A 19564-nucleotide genomic window follows, 5' to 3' on the forward strand; every position below is an offset into this window, starting at 1 on the left:
AGAAAATGGATTGGGGTTGGAAAAGAATCCACCAGATGGCGCATCGAATAATAGGTTATGGGGTTGGAGTTTTTTTATTTAAAATCGAAACATTAAAAGTGAAAAACTTTCGTTAGTTTTTTTGTTGTAAATTGTTTTCGATTCGTAAACATCGACGAGTAAACGACGAAACGAAATACGAAAAGTTTTATTATCATTTCCACCATTTAACTGGTTGTAGTTTAGTTTGTTAATTGTTCATCACTTGTTAATCATCATCATCATTATGCCAATTCATCATCATGGTATAACTCAGAGTCAAATAACTTTGACAAGTTCCTTGGATCATGAAAAGTTCAGGTAAGTCGATTGATTAATTTTCCACAATTAAGACTAATCTTCTATTCTATCTAATGAGAATCATATTAATCAAAATGCTACCAAATTGAATTTGATGATGAAAAGAAAGTGATTTCATTTATTTCGAGGTATCAACAATATTAGATCAAGTTTAATTGTCGATGGATAAATCTTTAATTAACCAGATAAATCAGCTAATCATTTGATAAATTGTTGTGATGATCATCAATAAGGAGGTTAAACAATTAACAACAATTTGTTTCCGGTAAAATAATTTTGTCGTTTAAGTAAAAAAAAAATCATAATTCTAATCATTAAAAACTTTTATTTTTATTTAGCCTCAAGGTAAATTAACAATTATACTTAATCAACGATTATCTAAATTAGTAAATTGTAAACAGGACAAATAGTGAACGTGATTATGAAGCAATTGATAAGAGAAAACAAAAATTGCTAAATTGTTAAACTAAATTAACTATTTGTTTGTGGTGAATTTGAATTAGTTAATATTATCCATTGATTGAGAAAAAAAAAGTTAATTGTTACAATATAATGATAACCTAATCACCATTTAACTTGTAGATACTTGTATTAGTTTTATTGTATCTTTTTTGTTTGTCAAATTAAAAGTTGAGAAATTAATTGTTACCCAAATTAATTAACAATGTAAATCATGTAATGTATGTATGTGTTAATCGTTAATTGTAATATTTAGCTTAATTTAATTTTCTTTCTGTCACTAATCATTTGACTTTCTCAATGCGATTTCAAAGTGATTAAAACTTGTCGTCCCTTCATCTCACCAAATGTTAATCTTTACCTTTAATTAAATATAATCAACAGGAAGTGATAAACAATTTAGGACTCTGATTGTTAATCATGATTAAATTGTTTCTCATAATAATTTTGCTGGGTCTTCCTGTGATTTAATAAGACTCATATTCAGATAATGTTATTATTATTTCATATTAATTGATAAACATGATTAGTGATTAAAATGATTTCCCAATGTGTATACTTATTTAATCACGATTATGTTAATTGTTTGACAACATGAAATCAACATTATTATTATTTTAAATGTTTCATGTTTCTTGTTTCAAAATAATCAACAACAATCAACATAAATTGATGATTCCCTGTTGATATTTAATGATAATCATCAACATGATCAACATAACGGTTGTTTGCCATCAGAACAAAAAAGTTTCATAAATTTCATTGACTTAAATTGTTAATTTGTTATGACACAAATCAATTTAACCCGATAAACATGATTAACATTATTCCTTTTTAATTGTTACCTCTTTCATTCATTTTGTTTTTCATTTCAATTAATTATCTTTCAACAATTAATAAATCGCAATTCCTATCTATAGATCATCTATCAACATTATAATATCATCAACAAAATTAACATGATTTATTTCAATCAAGTAACAAATTTAATTGATTGATGTATGTGGTTTCTTTTCAAGTTAATTAAATTGCTCATAACTAAATCAACTAGTTTGTTAATTTGACAAATTTAGGGAATAAGATTTGACTTTTTTTCCCTATTTGATTAACAATAATAATCAACAACCCGGACGTGATTGGATTTACTAAATAAGTGAATTAGATTGATTTTTACATCTTTCTTTTCAATATTCAATTGTGCAATTAAATTGCACACAAACCAAATTTAGTTAATTAGTATTCAAAATGATCAATATTTTGATAATTGAATCAAATGTTTTTCCTAAATGATTTTGGTAACAAAAGTAAACAATTTGTATTCAACAACAACCTACACATTTACAAACAATCAACTCAAGTCGATGAGTTAAATCAAAACGTTTCAAGTTACTTTCATTTCCTAATTGTTAACTGACAATCAACAATCAACATTTTGTCTGTCAACAATCAACAGTAGAAGAAGCAAAACAAAAAATCAACAAAATCCTCGATTCCCAACAATCAAAATTTGCGACTTTTTTGTTCATTCATCATCATTTTAGATTATCAAATGATTATGATTCTCAATCTGATCCTTAATCCGATTTTAATTTTGTTCGTAGAGACACAAATTTCTGATTAAATTGTTTCATCTACAATTTAAAATTTTTCGCATTATTATAATTAACCTTAAATGATTTCACCTTTAATTGTTAAACTAATTGTTAGCAGGGAAATTAACATCAGGGTAACGGGATTGTTACTCATCTCCTTATTTGATTAATTTTACCTGAAGATGATTAAAGTTGATTGTTGATATATTATTATTATTGTATCAACAATATATAATTATCCATATGTAGATTGTAATTAAAATGTCATCAGAAATGATTACTGATTAATTAAAGTTGAAAATTACATAAGGTTAATTGTATGTATCATCTTTGGATTAACAATCGTACACCCAAATCTAAATTGTTGGTGTAATTGTTAACTTAATGATGAAATTAAATTAAATCCTACCACTTTTAAAACTCATTAATACAGTATAATGTTTTAATCGGATTAACTGATTTAGTAATTGTCTCTTTTTTATCAACTAATATATTTACACACTCATCCTTTAACCAGGTAGTTGATTAAGTTAATCATTGTCATTGGTTCCTGATTCAAATCCTGACAATTAACAGCAACAGCAACAAAAAATATTGCAACAATTTAAATCATCATTAACCATTAGCATCACAAGTGATTTGTTGATTGTTAATTAAATCGCGAAAACTTGAGTTCCTAAATTGACAATGTAACAATTAACAATCATCACTTCAAGTATCATTGAAATCTAATAATTTCATCCGATTCCCTGTTGAATCAATTAAGTGACAACAATTAAAAGTTAATCAAATTGTTGAAAATTTCAGACTTTTGATTGATTAGCTTTTTTTTGTCAATATCGATACAATTAATTATCATTAATCAATATACTAGATCAAGGTGATTAAATAAACCTCAAAATACCACGAAAATAGTTAGTGAAAACAATTAATTGTAGTTGGAATTGAAAAAATTAATCTTCCTCATATCACAATTAACTTAATTGCTACTATTTTTTTACTCTTGTTTACATTGTGACTTTTTTTATTCTGATTGTTGTTGTCATATTTATGTCAGGCTAATTTGTTGATTGTTGATTAACTTTTGCTTCCGGATTTTTAAATCAATCAATGTGTCGATAAATTTAATCCAGTTGATTAGCCAAACCTTTGTTTCTAAATCAGTTTAAATGATTAAAGTCAATTTATATTTAGATTTGGAGGAATCAAAAGTTTTGATGAATCGATTTTTTTTTCAATTAGCAAAAAAATGATTCAAATATTTAGTTGATTTAATAACCAATCAATTAATTGGATGTAAATTGGAAAAATTTTAAACATTTACTATTAATTGTCTATTAACTAAGGTAGTTAATTAATCCAGTTAATTACCATAATAGTTAATTGAAAAAGGGAGAGGGACACTGAGTATATTAATTATTAGATTAATAATTTTCATGGTTAATTTGATTAGTTAGTTTAATTATCTTGTCTTTATTTGGTCAACCGTTCACAATGTTTAATCAGCTAAGCTTTTACAACTGGATAATTAAATAATTAATCAGTAATTAGTTGTAATTAACTTTTGGTTTGATTTGTTTCAAGTTTTCAAAACAATGATTAACATTTTTGGTTAATCTTTGATTACGAACGGGATTATAATCACAATTAAATAACAACGACAATAAGAGAGAGAGAGAGACATTATAATGAACACAATTTAGTTAATTACTCTACTAATCTATTAATCAGTTTTAGGATTTACCCTGGATACTAATACACAAGTTAATTAATTATCAGTGTTTGTGTTTTATGGGATGACAATTAATCATAATTAGTATATCAACCTTGATATTATTTTGATTTGGTTATATAATCGATAACAATTTTGACAATTAAGTTAATTTATTTCGATTTTTTCTCAAATAATCTGAGTCCAACTATACAGAAATTGTCAACAAAGTAAATGATTAAATCGTTGATTAAATCCCTACCCATTAAGATTATCATGATTAACTAATTGATTTATGGGTTTTTGTATTTTTCTCATATTATTATTTCAAGTGAATAGAAAAACAAATTTTGGTTAGTTAACTAACCAGTTTACCAATCATAGGTAACAATTTAATTATCGATAGTTAATTAACAATCAATTTAGAACGATATTAACAATCGGAGTGATAGAAAGACACAAAACAATTAACCTAATCATTTTAATCCAACATCAACAAGATCAACTTGATTGTTCAGATTATAACTGATTATCCAAACAGTAATAATGATAAATGTATTAATAGTTAAATCGTTTGAATATTTGATTCATTTTGAAGATGATTTAAAGCTATTGGAAGACAATTAATCAACATTTAGTTGATTGTAAATTTTAAAAGGTGATAATTAAAAAGTTCAATTGTTATAACAGTTTAATGAATGGGAATGAAAAACAATCAAGAAAGTATTTTAAATACGCTAATGTTATTATCGAGCAATCAATTTGTAATCAAGCTTGTTAAATGTTCAGATAATCATGTCAATATCATTAAAATCATCATTAGAATGATTATCTTGATTATCAACAATCATCGCGAGAACAATTTAAATTTAAATTGTTGCATTAATATAACAATTTATTATCAGGTAAAAGTTAAATTGTTTCATTTACCTTTACAATGTTTTTTTTTGTTCAATGAGATTTGATTTTAATCATTTCATTAGATTTGATCGCAATTCATTAAGACTCAATTATTAACAGTAGACTTAACAATTAACCATCTAACTAACAATTTAAGTTGATTAGTCTCTTGAAAAAGGTCATCGGTCTTATATTGGATATTAAGGATTCCCCTCAGAATTAAATAATATCATGGACTCAGTGGATACTTTCAATTCAAATTCAGATATATGATTATTATCATGATGATTAAATTACATCACCTACACAATTTAAATAGCGGTTGTTGATTGTTGAACCTCAGAAATTCATTTTTTTACTCAACAATTTAATCAAAAGGCTAACGTACCATGAGAATGAATTTACCACCAATGTTAATGGTCAATCACATTGAATTTTAATCGAAAACAATGAGAAAACTTTTCTCAAATGATTAACAAATTAATCTTTTCTTAATCCATTTCCCACCTCGGTGGTTAATATGATAGACAGATAATCATAAGTAATAAGTAGTAACCAATCAAACCAATTTAACACTCAGTGAAATGATTAACGTTTAATTGTTCAATCAAATGAGTGTCAAGGTTGAATGATGTTTAATAAACTAATCATGTTCATTGACTCAACAATTAGTGAACAATCAAAATTTTCATCTTAAAAGTTTAATCAACTCAACCGATAATAATAATAATAATAATGATTACAATGATTAATAAACTAATGAGAAACAAAAATTACTTAATTACAAATTGTATCAAAAGAAAACTATTCTCAATTGACAATTAGAATATAAAATATTAACAATTAACTAAATTGTAACAATAAACAGAAGGAATGAAAAAAAAAAAATTAAGCAACGAAAATAATTAACTCCAACTTGAATCTCTCTGTGTATTGATCATTATCATTGAAAGTTAATCAGCAATTATAATCGTATTACTATTAAATCAATTAGCTAATCTATTAATTAGTGGTTAACAATTTAAATCATTTGTATCACCTTGATAACAATAGACTCTTTCATTATAATCAATTAATTGTTACTAATTGAAGTTCAACACTTTTGTTGAATTACCAGTTACCTGTGAACAGGTTATTCTGATGATAATAACGGATACATGATGATATCTACTGAATGGTGATGAAGATGATGAGAAAGTGAGAGGAGATGATGATGAAGAAGAAAAGAGATGAGCAAAAGAAAGAGAGTTGAGAGAGGAGGAGGAGGAGGAGAGCACAAGAAGATGAGGATGAAAAAGATGATAAAAAGATGATGATGAGATTTTTAAGAAATGAAAATGTTTCTTATGAGCATAAGAAAGTTTAACTTTTCACTTTTTGGAAAAGTAAAGGTGAATCTTTGAAAAGAATAGAAAACTTTTTTTCTCTTCTCACAAGAATCGAATAGTTTTTTTTTCTTCTCCATCTTCATCTTCATCTTCATCAGCATCATCATCATCATCGCCATCCTCATTATCATCACTATCTTCATCTTGTATTGTTGAATCGTCGTTTTTTTTAATTCGTCTTCTTGATTTAACAATTAAATCCAAAACTATTTTGGACGAAAAGAAAAGTTTTCAATCGTAACTATTATTATTTACGATTTTATTTATATATACAATTTACTTGATTAAGGAAATCATTTTGATTGTGTTTTGTTTTTTCTCTTCTTGCTGTTAATTAACTTGTTGTCTTAAACTAAATCTTGATTGTGATTGTTTTAAGATTAATCAAGAAACAACAATTTCTGCAACATTTAAGGTTTCAATTGCATTCGCTATTGATTGACCTTAACTGTAACAATCAACTAAATAACAGCAACAACAATCAAGTAATTACTTAACATTATAACTGTGATCTTCATCATTAACAACAATCAAATAGATTCACATTTATTTGGACCTTTAATTTTATATATATATATAATTTAATGTTATCATAATTTACTAATTGTTTGAATCCAATTTAATTTAATTTTCAACTCAAAAATCTCATCACTGTGTATGTGCATTTGTATAACAATGGCTGATTTAAAATCTCAAAATAATAATGAAACAATGTCAAGGTAAGTTGTCTGATTAGTAAATTGTTATTAACTATTTAATTGTCCACTAACCACTTAATACACTTAATTGTGACCATTAATTATCATTAAGTGAACGTGATTTGTTTTTATTTCACAAGATGATGACAATAAATCTCATTATTGTTATAATCATAATTGTCTTACAATTATCGTTAATTAATTGTTTTCATGATGATTTATTTCAAGAATTATAATCAGATCGTTTTTTTCATGTTCAGATGACTTGATCAACCTTAATTGAGATTAAATTAAAAGATAATAATAATAATATTTAATTGCTGAAAAGTTTCTCAATGGATACTTGGAATTGATAAAGATTCAGTAATTACCCCTGAGGGTTGACCAGTTAATCCGATAATCTTACAGATTTTTATTGTTTTTCTCATAAAAATCAAATCAATAATATGATTTCTTGGAAACAATTAATCGATTTACCCAATAATCAATTCCCAACAGTGTTAATCCAATTGTAATCACCAGACTAATACTAAGCAGGAGATTAGGTTACTATTAATAAAACAATTTCCAAGACATTACAATTAAGAGCCTTTGATTGACTTTTAATCATTGATTTAATTTGTTTATCCATGAAATCAATATTTCTCACAATTAAACTTGATTAGTTAATCAAAATGATCTTTGGCTCTGAGTTTTTGATACTTTGGGACAAGCGATCAAAAAATGATCATGATTGATTGATCTCTTCATTGAATTAACTGTTTACTATTAAATTACTTACCTGTTGATGATTAACTTATCATGATCATCACAACAATTAACAAATAGCCAACACAAATAAAGTCCGTTAACAAATGATTGACCTTTAAAAGGATCTACTGGACAATTAAACATACAATCAATTGATTGGATTAAACCAATCACTTGATTAAACGATCGTTGATAATTTTGTTTTCCTAATCGTTTCTTAATTAACTGATTAAGTAGATTGATATTTAATTTTTTCACTGATTACAGAGAGATATTTATGATAACAATTAACTTGAATCATTGAACAATAGTTAATAAGATTAAGTATATTGAATAAGGTTGATGAAGCTTAAATTGTTTGCAATTTAATGGAATCATAATCATCTTGATTATGATTTAAAATCGAGCTGATTTTTGCAAAGAATCAAAGGAAAATCAATAGCAATTTAATCTCATTTCTCTGAGTAAATTGTGAAAAGGAAATTAAAATGAAGATCTAATCATTAACTGTAACAATTTAAACGTTGTTGATGACACTTTGTTGATTAGTTAACTGTTGAAAATCAACTAATCAAATCTAAATTTAAGTTTCTACTATTAACTTACAGAGTGAATCTATTTCCTTACTTGTTGATTCATTTCCGTTTCTGATGATTTTAATCATTAATTAATTCATCATAATGTCAGATTAAAATGGTAACAATTTAATTTCAATCAAAGATTTACCTTGAAATTTAAGCTTAATTGTTGAAATTGATCAGTGATCAGTTAATCACTATGGCGATTGCAAATCAATCCAATCAACTTGACTTGAATGCAATCAATTCAATTTAAATTTGTGTTTTAATTGTTACACTTAAAGTCTCAACAATTAACTATTCACCTAATTAATTAATTTCTCCCTGATCTTTGATTATGTAATCAAAAGTTAATTGTTTAATTAACAAAAACATTGTGACTTGAATGTTTATCAATTAATTTGATCTAAATCTGATTAACTAGATTAACTGATTGTATTGTTGTTGATACTAAATTAACTTTTTTCTTCTTAATTGTTCAATGATTATTTCTTAATTTTCCTAAATTATTTCATCACATTCAACAATTAGCTAAATATCAAATTAACAAACAGTTACAATTAATTATCACTTTGAATGTGAAGGTAAAAAAAAAACCTTAATTGTTACATTGAATTTACATGTAATCAATTGATCCCAAGAATAGATTCTCATGATTAATCACAATTTAAATTTAATAACAACAATTACGATGATAATAAAATGATGATCATGATAATCGTGGTCAAACAATTTAGTTACATTGATTGTTGTGGTTAACAATTGATGATAGTAAATTGTGTTCAACTGTTGATAAGATGAGAAAATAACTAAATTAACTTGATCAAAAAGTATACATACCACAATTGTAATTAACTAATTTAGTTGATTGTGAATTGAAAAAAAAAGTGACGAGTGAGTGAAAGATGATTATGAGAAATCAATGATTAATCTTAATCCAAATCTTAATCATGAACATTTGGATCTGAATGAAAGGGTAAAAAATAGTTAATAGATCATAACAATGGTTAACAAATTACTTTATAAATCAACAACAATTTATAATCAACATTATCATTAACAATCAATTGATGATAATAATCATCAATCCAATCGCAGTTTATTATTATCATTTATTATTATCGGTTTGCTATTTATTGTCATTTGAATATGAATAATAATACTAATCAAAAATTAGATTCCAATAAATTGTTCCGATGTTGTTTACCACAATTAATGATTAAGATGATGAATTAACATGCAATAAATATAATAAATAAATTGAGTTAACAGTTAATAGAAAAGTCCAGTTAATTGTTTGAAGTAAAATTATCAATTCTAATTTCAAATCAGCGACGATGACGATTTATATTAATTTGGTTATTTATTATCATTCATTATTTTTGAATCCATGAAGATGAAGATTAGTTAATCTTACTATTATTTACTCATCTTTATCATCATTCCTGTTTCAACAGATGATTAAATATGATGATGAAGATGAAGATGAAGATGATGAAATAAGAGAAAGTCATCAAATTGACCCAAAAACAAAATCGGACTGATCATTTTGACCAAAGCCAATTAGCAATTAACATTAGATATTTTTATCCTTAACTCTTTATTTATCATCATTAGTATCCTCATCCTCATCCTCATCTTCATCTTCATCTTCATCCTCATCCTCATCATCATCGTCACTCTCATCTTCCTCGAAATCATCATAATTGTTTAAATCCTTTTCTTTATCCTCAGTTAATCTTAATCACAAGCGATAAGTTTAATTTGTTGATTAATCTGTTGATTTAAACCACTTTTACATGTTGATTATTGTTATTTACAACTTTTTTTTTCTTGTTTGATTGGCAAGTTAATTGTTATACAAAATATTAGTTAATCAAATTGATCCATTGATTGTGTGCCCCTTTTAACTTTTACTGGTTTAATTGTTGATTATTAACTTTACCTTTTTCTCCTTCCTGTTCTTAATTGTATCCAATTAACTCACCACTAGTTTAGCATTGTTGTTGTTTGATTTTCACGTTTATTATTGTTTTTATATGTAAACAAACAGTTAATTATGATTGGTAATTGTTGATTGTGTTGATCAGTTGATTTAGTTTTGTTTATCTTAACTGTCATGTTTTACTGATTTTATCATCATCATCATCATCATTCACTGTCTACCAACTCTTTTTTTAATGGTTAATACAAATCCACTGATTGACAATCAATCAGTTGATTGTTGGTGTTTTTTTTTGGTTAAATCACATTTGTTTCTGTCCATCTAAAATTATCCTGATTGTGTTTTCTAATTGAGTGATAACAATTTGACTATTTAACATTTCATTCATATCGTAAGCATCATAATCATCATGGTTTTATCACCTAAGGATACTGTCAGTTTGATTGGATTATCATCTCTATCTAATCCAATAAAAGAGTCTAGGTCACTCTGTAAGGTTAATAATGGTGTTAATCCAGTAAATGAAAATGTCTTTGTTTGTGGTTCACCAAAATGCTCTTATGATTTAGTTGGGTAAGTTAATCCATAGTTAGTTAATGGTGTAATTATAAATACTAAAAGTCTAAAAGTAATCAAATTAACCGTTAATTTGTTTGTGTTCAAACCAATGAATTTCATATGGATTAAGGATATAATCCATCAATCACATGGCTAATCCGGCTTATCCATCGTCATTTTATCATCTAATAAATTTTTCATTCCTTGTTCCTTAAGCCTAAAGGGCATTTAATTGCAATTCTCATTTCAGTTGACACCAAGTTGATGACAATTTAAATTCATTAAGCAGCAAAATTTGAATAATAATCGTGTTCAGTGATAATTGTTATCATCTTCATCTTGGGACAATGAGGATGAAGATGAAACAAAATGATTTGTTTTATTTTTACTGTTCAGATTTCTGATCTAGATATATAATTGTTTATAACGGTTAACAAGATGATCAGGATGATCAGGATGATGAGGCTTGTAAGGGTCAATACCCGTCCAGATAAAAGGTTCAAACCTGTCCATAGTCAATTGTATTGGGGTCACAAAGTTAAATCTTTATTGACCATTAATCCATGATGATAAATTAGATAATGAGGAAAGATTTACTTTGGAGGCGTGTATCTAATTAGTGGTTATCCCTATGCCCGGAAGACAAGTCATATGATGAGGATGAAAATCTAATTTCTAATTCAAAGAGAGATGATAAAAAAAAGATGATGAAAAATGATTAGTAAGATCATCGGGTTGGCTTCCTGATGATTCCGTGATTCGGACAATTTTTTTTCTCTCTCTCACCTTTATCCCTCTCACTCTAAATCTTTCATCATCATCTCTCACTTTGGTAGCTCTCCTTTTGCTCTCTCTCCTCTGTCAATCATCATCATCATCATCTCTCTCTCTCTCTCTCTTTCTCATTCACTCTAACTCTGCAACTCACCAACACTATTTTTCCAGTTAATTCATTTCTAACGGTATTTTCTTTTTCTTTTCTCTCTCTCTCTCATCTTCTTCTCCCTTGCTCATCTTCATCTTCTCCTTTTCGGTTGGCCTTCTCTCTCTCTCACTATAAATAGAAATCCTCCCTGGTGGAATCGTCGGACTCGTATGGAAAGGGGCTTATGCACTGTCGCAATTGTCTCGCTAGTCATGTGTCTCTTTTTATCTATCGCATTGGCTTTTGTCGCCTATCAATATAACGTTAACTTAGGTGAGTAATTTTCTACCTTAATCCTAAATCTTACCTGTGATTATTGTGAATTGATCCATCAATTTAATCATCGCCATCGACATCGTCATCATCTTCATCTCTTACATGGTTTAATAATCTTTAATTAACTTTTTTCCTCTCCAATCATCTTGGTTTTGTGTCTCTTGTGTTATTAATTCACTTACCATCGTTAATTGTTGTTTCCATTGATTCTCACACATCACTGGCGATTATAATTATCTTTTACCTGTCATTTTCCCCTATGGTGTTTACCTGAGATTCATTTTTTACTTTTTCTCTCTCCACTGTGTTAATTGTGTGAAGAAACTGGTTAATTATCAACAGTTAATCACAAAGAAATTGATTGTTATTGAATCTCAAATTTCAACAGCCCTGTGGTGATGATTGAATTTTACTTACACTCGATTGTGTGTTAATTATTCATCTAAGAAAATTAATTATCAACAGATTAAATTAATAAATCATCAAGTAATTTTCCATACGTAAAGTTGCCAACAATCAGTTGATCAACATTTTCCCAATTGGATTCAATCATCACCATGTTGTTACCTTTTCCTTTCAAATGATGAACCAACAAATTACAATTCACCTTTAGCTTGACCACTAAGGTTAATCGAGGATAATGAAAACAACAATTAACCATTAATCAACTCGTTCTTTTGCTGGGAAATGAAATGATTATCTAATTAGCAATTAATCAGCAATCAACCGTAACTGAAGTAAAGATAATGATGATGATGATGATGCTCGAATCCATTAGAATAACTTGATTTTCTTTTATCGATCATTTTTTCTCATATTTTCTCATATCATTTTTTTTTCTTCATTTCTTGTTACCTGTTAATCTTAATCTCCTCAGTTCATGGCCTTGGTAATAGTGCAACCGCGGATAAATTAATCGGAGCTGAAGATAATCATCACGTTTTTAATTCAATTGAAGAATCACAATCACAACAAACTGTTTGCTTAACGAAAGGTTGTGTTGCTGCAGGTAAGTTAATCTCTCTCTCTCTCTCAGTATGTTGACATAATTGGTTAGGGATTATCCCTTTTCATATAATCATTATGTCCATTCAATTTCGTCTATTGGTCAACATTCATTCACAGCTGATTGTATTTATGTTAATCGTTTATTTTATCATTAATTTACTTTTTCCATTTTAAATCTCTACCTTTAAGCCGCTGATATAATTAGAAATGTTGATAACAATATTAATCCTTGTGATGATTTTTACAAATTTGCTTGTGGTGGTTGGCTTGAACGTCACACCATCTCCGAGGACAGAACTTCCGTTTCCGTTTTCTCAGCAATTCAGGATGATTTGAACAATAAACTACGAGGTAAGATAATCATCATTGGAAAACAATTAAATCCCTTCGCTCTCTCTCGCTTTTTTTTGCATCAGTATTATGGATTAACGATTAATCTGTTTTCTTTTCCAACAGTTCTGGTTGAAAGTGAAGCTGAACCAAACGAGGCTCGTTTCTACACCATGTTACGAAGCATGTACAAGTCATGTATGAATTTAAGTAAGTAATTAACTGATTAATCACAATTTAGGTAAGCGTTAATTAGCCAATTGAAAGTCTAGTTAAGGTTAAGTGAAATGTGTGAAGAAAATTTTTTCATCACCAAATCTAATCAATGGTTAACCATTGTTAATATTTAACACTCTATGGTTGATTAACTTTTCTCAATCAATTGATTGTGATATTTACCTTTTATCTTGTGATTGTTTTAATATTGATCATCATGGAAAAGTCGATGGAATTGCTAATTTTTTATTCTTTTCTCTCTCAATCTTATTCGTTTCATGGTTATCATTCATCTTTTCATCATCAATTTAGCTGAAATTGAACGAGTCGGTAATGAACCTGTTCTTGAAACTTTGAAATCTCTTGGTGGTTGGCCGGTTCTAGAACAAGGAAACTGGAACTCATCATCTTTTAATTGGCTCGATACTCTGATTAAGTTCAGAAAATCAGGTTTCAGTCATGATATTTTAATGGATCTTTCAGTCAACACTGATTATCGTAATAATACTCGACATGTCATCGATGTGAGTTACTAGGCTTACATATAATAATAAAATGCTATCATTGAACATTTAGAACCAACAAACAAAAGACCAAATTTACTAATTCGATTTGTAATTTTCCGCTTCTCGATGTTCATCTAGTTGGATCAAGCTACTCTTGGAATGCCCGATCGTAGTTATCTCCTTCGTGGTCTCAACGATTCCGCTGTCCAAGGTTATTATAAATTAATGGTTGAATCGGCTGTCATGTTGGGTGCTGATCGACAAAAGGCCGAAAAGGACATGCTCGAAGCTCTTGCATTCGAGACGATTTTAGCAAACGTAAGCTACACAACAATTAACTTGTTACTCTCTTTTTTTTATCAGATGAATTTCATTCATAAACTCATGATATTCACTCAATTGATCAATTGATCAATTGTCTTATTATCTAACAAGTTAATTGAATGAATTTCAATTGGATAAAATATCACAATTTATATATTATATGAGAAACTATTGATAAAAACGATAATTGCACTTTGTTTATAAGTGTTTTTCATGAAAACAATTAATTTGGGTGCAAACAAGTTAATCACAATTAAATTTTTCGTTTCCTTTTCCATGAATAGTTTTCAATTCCTCGAGAGGATCGACGAAACATCAGTTTACTATATAATTTAATGACAGTCACAGAAATTGAATCAATATCTCCAAATGTAAGTACAAATGTATCACCATAATCATGATGGAAGTTGATTGTTGGTGATTAATCTTTGACAATCATCAACAAAATGAGATTAAATCAACAGATCAACAATTGAACAACATTATCTTTTGTTATCGAATCAGTTTTTCATCTCTAATTCACCTTAAAATGATGATGACGATTTAATGAAAAACTTTTCCCTCGAATCATCAAATGTCCTAATCAATTGTTACCTTTTACTTTCTATCGCTCATCCTTTTCTTCATCTTGTCTACTAACCTTTTCCGTGATTCACCTTTAACCTTTTTCTCTCTCTCCTTTTCGTCGATTATTTTTCGTACCTTATTGTACTAATCATGTTTTACTCTTAATTGTATTTAATTCAGATAAATTGGTCTCGATTCTTTAATCACCTTCTCAATGATCCAATCCCTCCAAATGAACTTGTATTGGTTAACGTTCCAACATTTCTCAGAAAATTGGACAAACTACTAATCGAAACTGATGGAAGGTGAGTATTCATCTTGAAACTTATATCATCATGTTTATCGTCATCATCATCATCATCATTATCCATCATCTAAGGATCATTATTGAGTCAAGAATTCTTGAAACTTGATGACTTTCATTTTCCTCGCTCATTTTTTTTCAGCTTACATTTCGTATTCACTATTAACCTATTCCAGTTTCTTACCTTTTGATTGTTGATAATTGTGATCATTTGTTTCCAATTGTTGCTGTCATGTTAATGATAATTTAGTTTAAAAGAGAGACAGTGATCAAGTTAATCATTACAATTTCAATTGAACAGAACAGGTTAAAAAATTAACCAAGTTTATTAACGATTAATTGTTAATGGTGACAATTAATTTTTTTTCTCTCTCTCTCTCTCTACTCTTGATGAATTTGATTATATTTGATACGTGAAGTGATCAAATAATTGTCACTTAATAATTAACAATTAGAAGGTTAATCTTAATCTTTATTATTATCAACTCTTGTTAAACAGTTAAAATGATTAACTTATCATGTTTAGCTTCATTTAACAATTAACTAATTACAACCATACATACAAATATAAAATATATATACACAAATATTGTGCTAATTGTGACCTAACCATTGTTTTCATAATTCAAGTTCACTATTATTGATTAACTTAATTACTTGATCGGTTTAATCATTTATTGGGTCAATCAGTAGTCTATACAAATAGTTTAATCAATCAATTAACGATAGAAACTGATTGTTTTTTAAATAATCAGCCAATTGATTAACCTGAAACTGGAAAAGGTGAAACTGAAAATGCGACAAAACAATTAACAACATTTCCAATATCAATATGATTGATCAGATGAATTGGACTCGGATTTTTCTTTGCTAATTGTTGTTGTTAATTGTTGATTGTTACTCTATTTTAATCAGAATCATTGCTAACTACATGATGTGGAGGATTGTACTTCAATGTTATACCACTTTGGGTAAACGATGGAGGGAATTGGCTCAAGAATATAACAAAGTAATCACTGGACAAGATCGTGAAGAGCCTCGGTGGGAACAGTGTATGTCATCCTTGACAGGATCTCTTGGAGTTGCTTTATCATCATTATATGTTAAAAATCATTTCAAGGAAGGCAGTAAATACATGGTTAGTGTTAATGATTTATTAATTGTCATCATGAAGAAGAAAAAAAATATCTAAGAGAAAGAAAGAAATTGATTGAATGAATATGAGAATCTCATGTCTTGAGTCTTTCATGTTCATGAATCATTTAACTTTTGATTTATGCTAATATTTGATTTGTTATTGATTTTTTCTTCTTCATTTCATCTTTTCTTTTTAAATTATTATCATTATTATTATTCTGTCAATTTATTGACTGACTACAGGCTCTGGAAATGGTTAATTATATTCACAAAGAGTTCCTTACAATTCTTGATGAAGTTGATTGGATGGATGAAAATACAACTCAAAGAGCTCGGGATAAGGCAAATGCTATTGTTTCGTATATTGGTTATCCTGATGAGCTTTTAAACAACAGTAAAGTTGGCGATTTGTATACAAATGTATGTAATTAAATTCGTTTAATTGTTTATCAATTGACATTTATTGACAATTTTGACAATTTAACATAAGAGAGAAACAAAAGATAAAGCAAATATTACATGAACATGGTGATAGTTTTCATGTGAAAAGTTTCATCAATTGTTTAACTTTGTTTCTTTTCCAATGACAACGAGATGTTAATTTATTGTCAATTTGTTGTTTAATTAGCTAAACAATTAATCTGATCGTTGATGTTAATCATGCTTGATTCCGAGGTATTTAGCTAATCAATTTAATTTGCTTTTCTTGTTCTATGTTTAGCTCACATTAACGCAACAAAGTTACTTCACAAATGTTCAAAATCTTCGTAAATGGTCAACCGATTTCGCTTTCAATAAACTTCGTAAGCCAAATCTTAAAGGAGAGTGGACCAAACATGCTCGAGCGGCAGTGGTCAATGCTTATTATAATGCTCTTGAAAATAGTATTGAATTCCCTGCAGGGATACTTCAAGGTTCATTTTTCAGTAAAGATCGACCCAAGTAAGTAAACAATTTAATCTGCGATTGAAATTAAACTTGATTAACTGATTATCTTTCTCGTTTTTCAATTAGCTACCTCAATTTTGGTGCCATTGGATTCGTTATTGGTCATGAAATTACTCACGGTTTCGATGATCGTGGACGACAGTTCGATAAAGACGGAAACAACAAGAACTGGTGGGACCATGTTACCGATCAAAAGTTCAAAACTCGAACTCAATGTATTATCGATCAATATGGTAACTATACTCTTCCCGAAAATGGAATGAGAGTTAATGGTATTAACACTCAAGGTGAAAACATCGCTGATAATGGAGGTCTTAAGGAAGCCTTTAGGGTAAGAATAAAGATAATCCAATGAGATTAAGAGAAAGAGATTAACTCAACAATTAACTAATTTATTCTTTCAGGCTTACCAAAAATGGGTTATAGATCATGGTAAAGAACCATCGTTACCTGGTTTAAATTATTCAACTGACCAATTGTTCTGGATTAGTGCTGCTAATGTAAGTTTCAATTAAGAATATTGATCAACTATAATTTACTAATTGTTCTTGAAATTGATTAATTTTCCATCAGGTTTGGTGTGGTAAATATCGTCCAGAAGTCCTTCGTCTTCGAGTATCATTAGGATCTCACAGTCCATCAAGATTCAGGTACGAATAACTAATCTCTTTCTAATTCTCTTAATTGTCAACAATTAACAATCTAATTATTGTATTTTCTTTCAATCAACCAGAGTAATTGGACCCATGTCAAATATTGATGAATTTTCAAAGAGCTTTAATTGTCCGGCTGGAACAGCGATGAATCCTCATAAGAAGTGTCATGTTTGGTAATCACGTTGGAAACTTGATCAGTTAATCAATTGAATTCCAAGTGATATAATTATAAATATAAGTGAAAGAGCAAATTATCTTTCGATTAATTAATAATTAATCGGTTAATTATATAAATAGATTCTAATCAATCTGTAAGGATAATAATTTCCTTTTACAAATTGAGAGAAATTAAGGATTTAAATTAATATCGATCATGGTAAATTGTGGATAATCAATGTTCAATCAAGATCGTTAATCCATCAAAATTTAATCCAATTTGTTAATTTCTCAACATAATCAACATTTCCGCTTTTCTCATCAACAAATTCATGATTCAAATTATCATCATCATTGATCATCGATCATCAATTTCTTCATCATCTCAATATCAACAACAATTAAATCATCAAGCACAATGAGAGACAATTAAGACTAAAATCAAATTAGAGAGAAATTTAAATTAACTTTTTTTTTCTTCTTTATATATGTAAACAATTAACAATTAACTGTGGATCTTTTTTTTCAACAACAACAACAACAATTTAATATTTTAATCACTTGACACTTACCATTAATTATCATAATTTAAATCAATGTAAATTGAAAGATGATAAACTTTTGTGATTAACCAGAAAAACATTTCAAGACGAGAAACTGTCAAGTTAATTGTAACAATTAAGGGACAACAACAATGGCCATTGGAAACAATCAGATGTGTTTAATCAAATCAATTAATTTTAATCACAATCTAATGTATCAATTCAATGACGGAAGCAAATACAATACATATACAATTCCTATTATGTTAATTAATTAATTGTGATGATTTAGACAAAGAAATCATCAAATTTTTTAAATCATTTCGATCCTTGTAAACCTTATCATCTTCATCTTCATCATCTTCATCCTCATCTCTTTCTCTCTCTCTCACCTTTCCTTGTCTTCCAAGTCTTTCTTAATATTAACACTGTTGTCGATCTTGAAATATAATTATAATTAATTATCATTCGCCTTTTAATTACTTTCATTGTTACTTTGATCATTTTGTAGTTGGTAGACTGACTTTGAATTCCCCAACAATTAACGAGGGTCAAACAGTCAATTCTCATTCAATTCTTAGCAATTAAACAATTAACTTCATCTCTTTTTTTCCTACAAAAAAAAATCAAACAACAATTAAGATTTAATTCATTTAATTACAACTCGAAACAATTTCGAACAACCAAAAAGACCAATTGGTGAGAAAAATTTTCTTCCATATTTTCACAATCTCTAAATCGTTGATCATCT

General features: G+C 28.0%; 1 protein-coding gene across 4 annotated transcripts; it reads left to right on the forward strand.

The window, feature by feature from the left end:
- The first annotated feature begins 140 nt into the window (after positions 1–140).
- Positions 141–19292, forward strand: LOC128385992 (neprilysin-2-like). 4 transcript variants are annotated; one of them, XM_053344942.1, is made up of 16 exons: positions 141–339; positions 11983–12116; positions 12997–13128; positions 13317–13478; positions 13584–13667; positions 13986–14197; positions 14318–14497; positions 14788–14874; positions 15251–15375; positions 16290–16512; positions 16755–16931; positions 17233–17453; positions 17526–17790; positions 17864–17959; positions 18033–18109; positions 18193–19292. In XM_053344942.1, the coding sequence occupies exons 1-16, from the start codon at positions 266–268 to the stop codon at positions 18290–18292; spliced, it is 2349 nt and encodes a 782-aa protein (XP_053200917.1). In that variant the 5' UTR covers positions 141–265; the 3' UTR covers positions 18293–19292. The 4 variants fall into 4 exon arrangements, with proteins under 4 accessions (XP_053200917.1, XP_053200918.1, XP_053200916.1 ...); XM_053344943.1 differs by lacking the exon at positions 141–339 and adding an exon at positions 6783–7108; XM_053344941.1 differs by lacking the exon at positions 141–339 and adding an exon at positions 10539–10933.
- Positions 19293–19564: the final 272 nt, after the last annotated feature.

Source organism: Panonychus citri, unplaced genomic scaffold (assembly GCF_014898815.1).
Source record: "Panonychus citri isolate SS breed McGregor unplaced genomic scaffold, ASM1489881v1 Contig00063, whole genome shotgun sequence".
Lineage (NCBI taxonomy): Eukaryota > Metazoa > Arthropoda > Arachnida > Trombidiformes > Tetranychidae > Panonychus > Panonychus citri.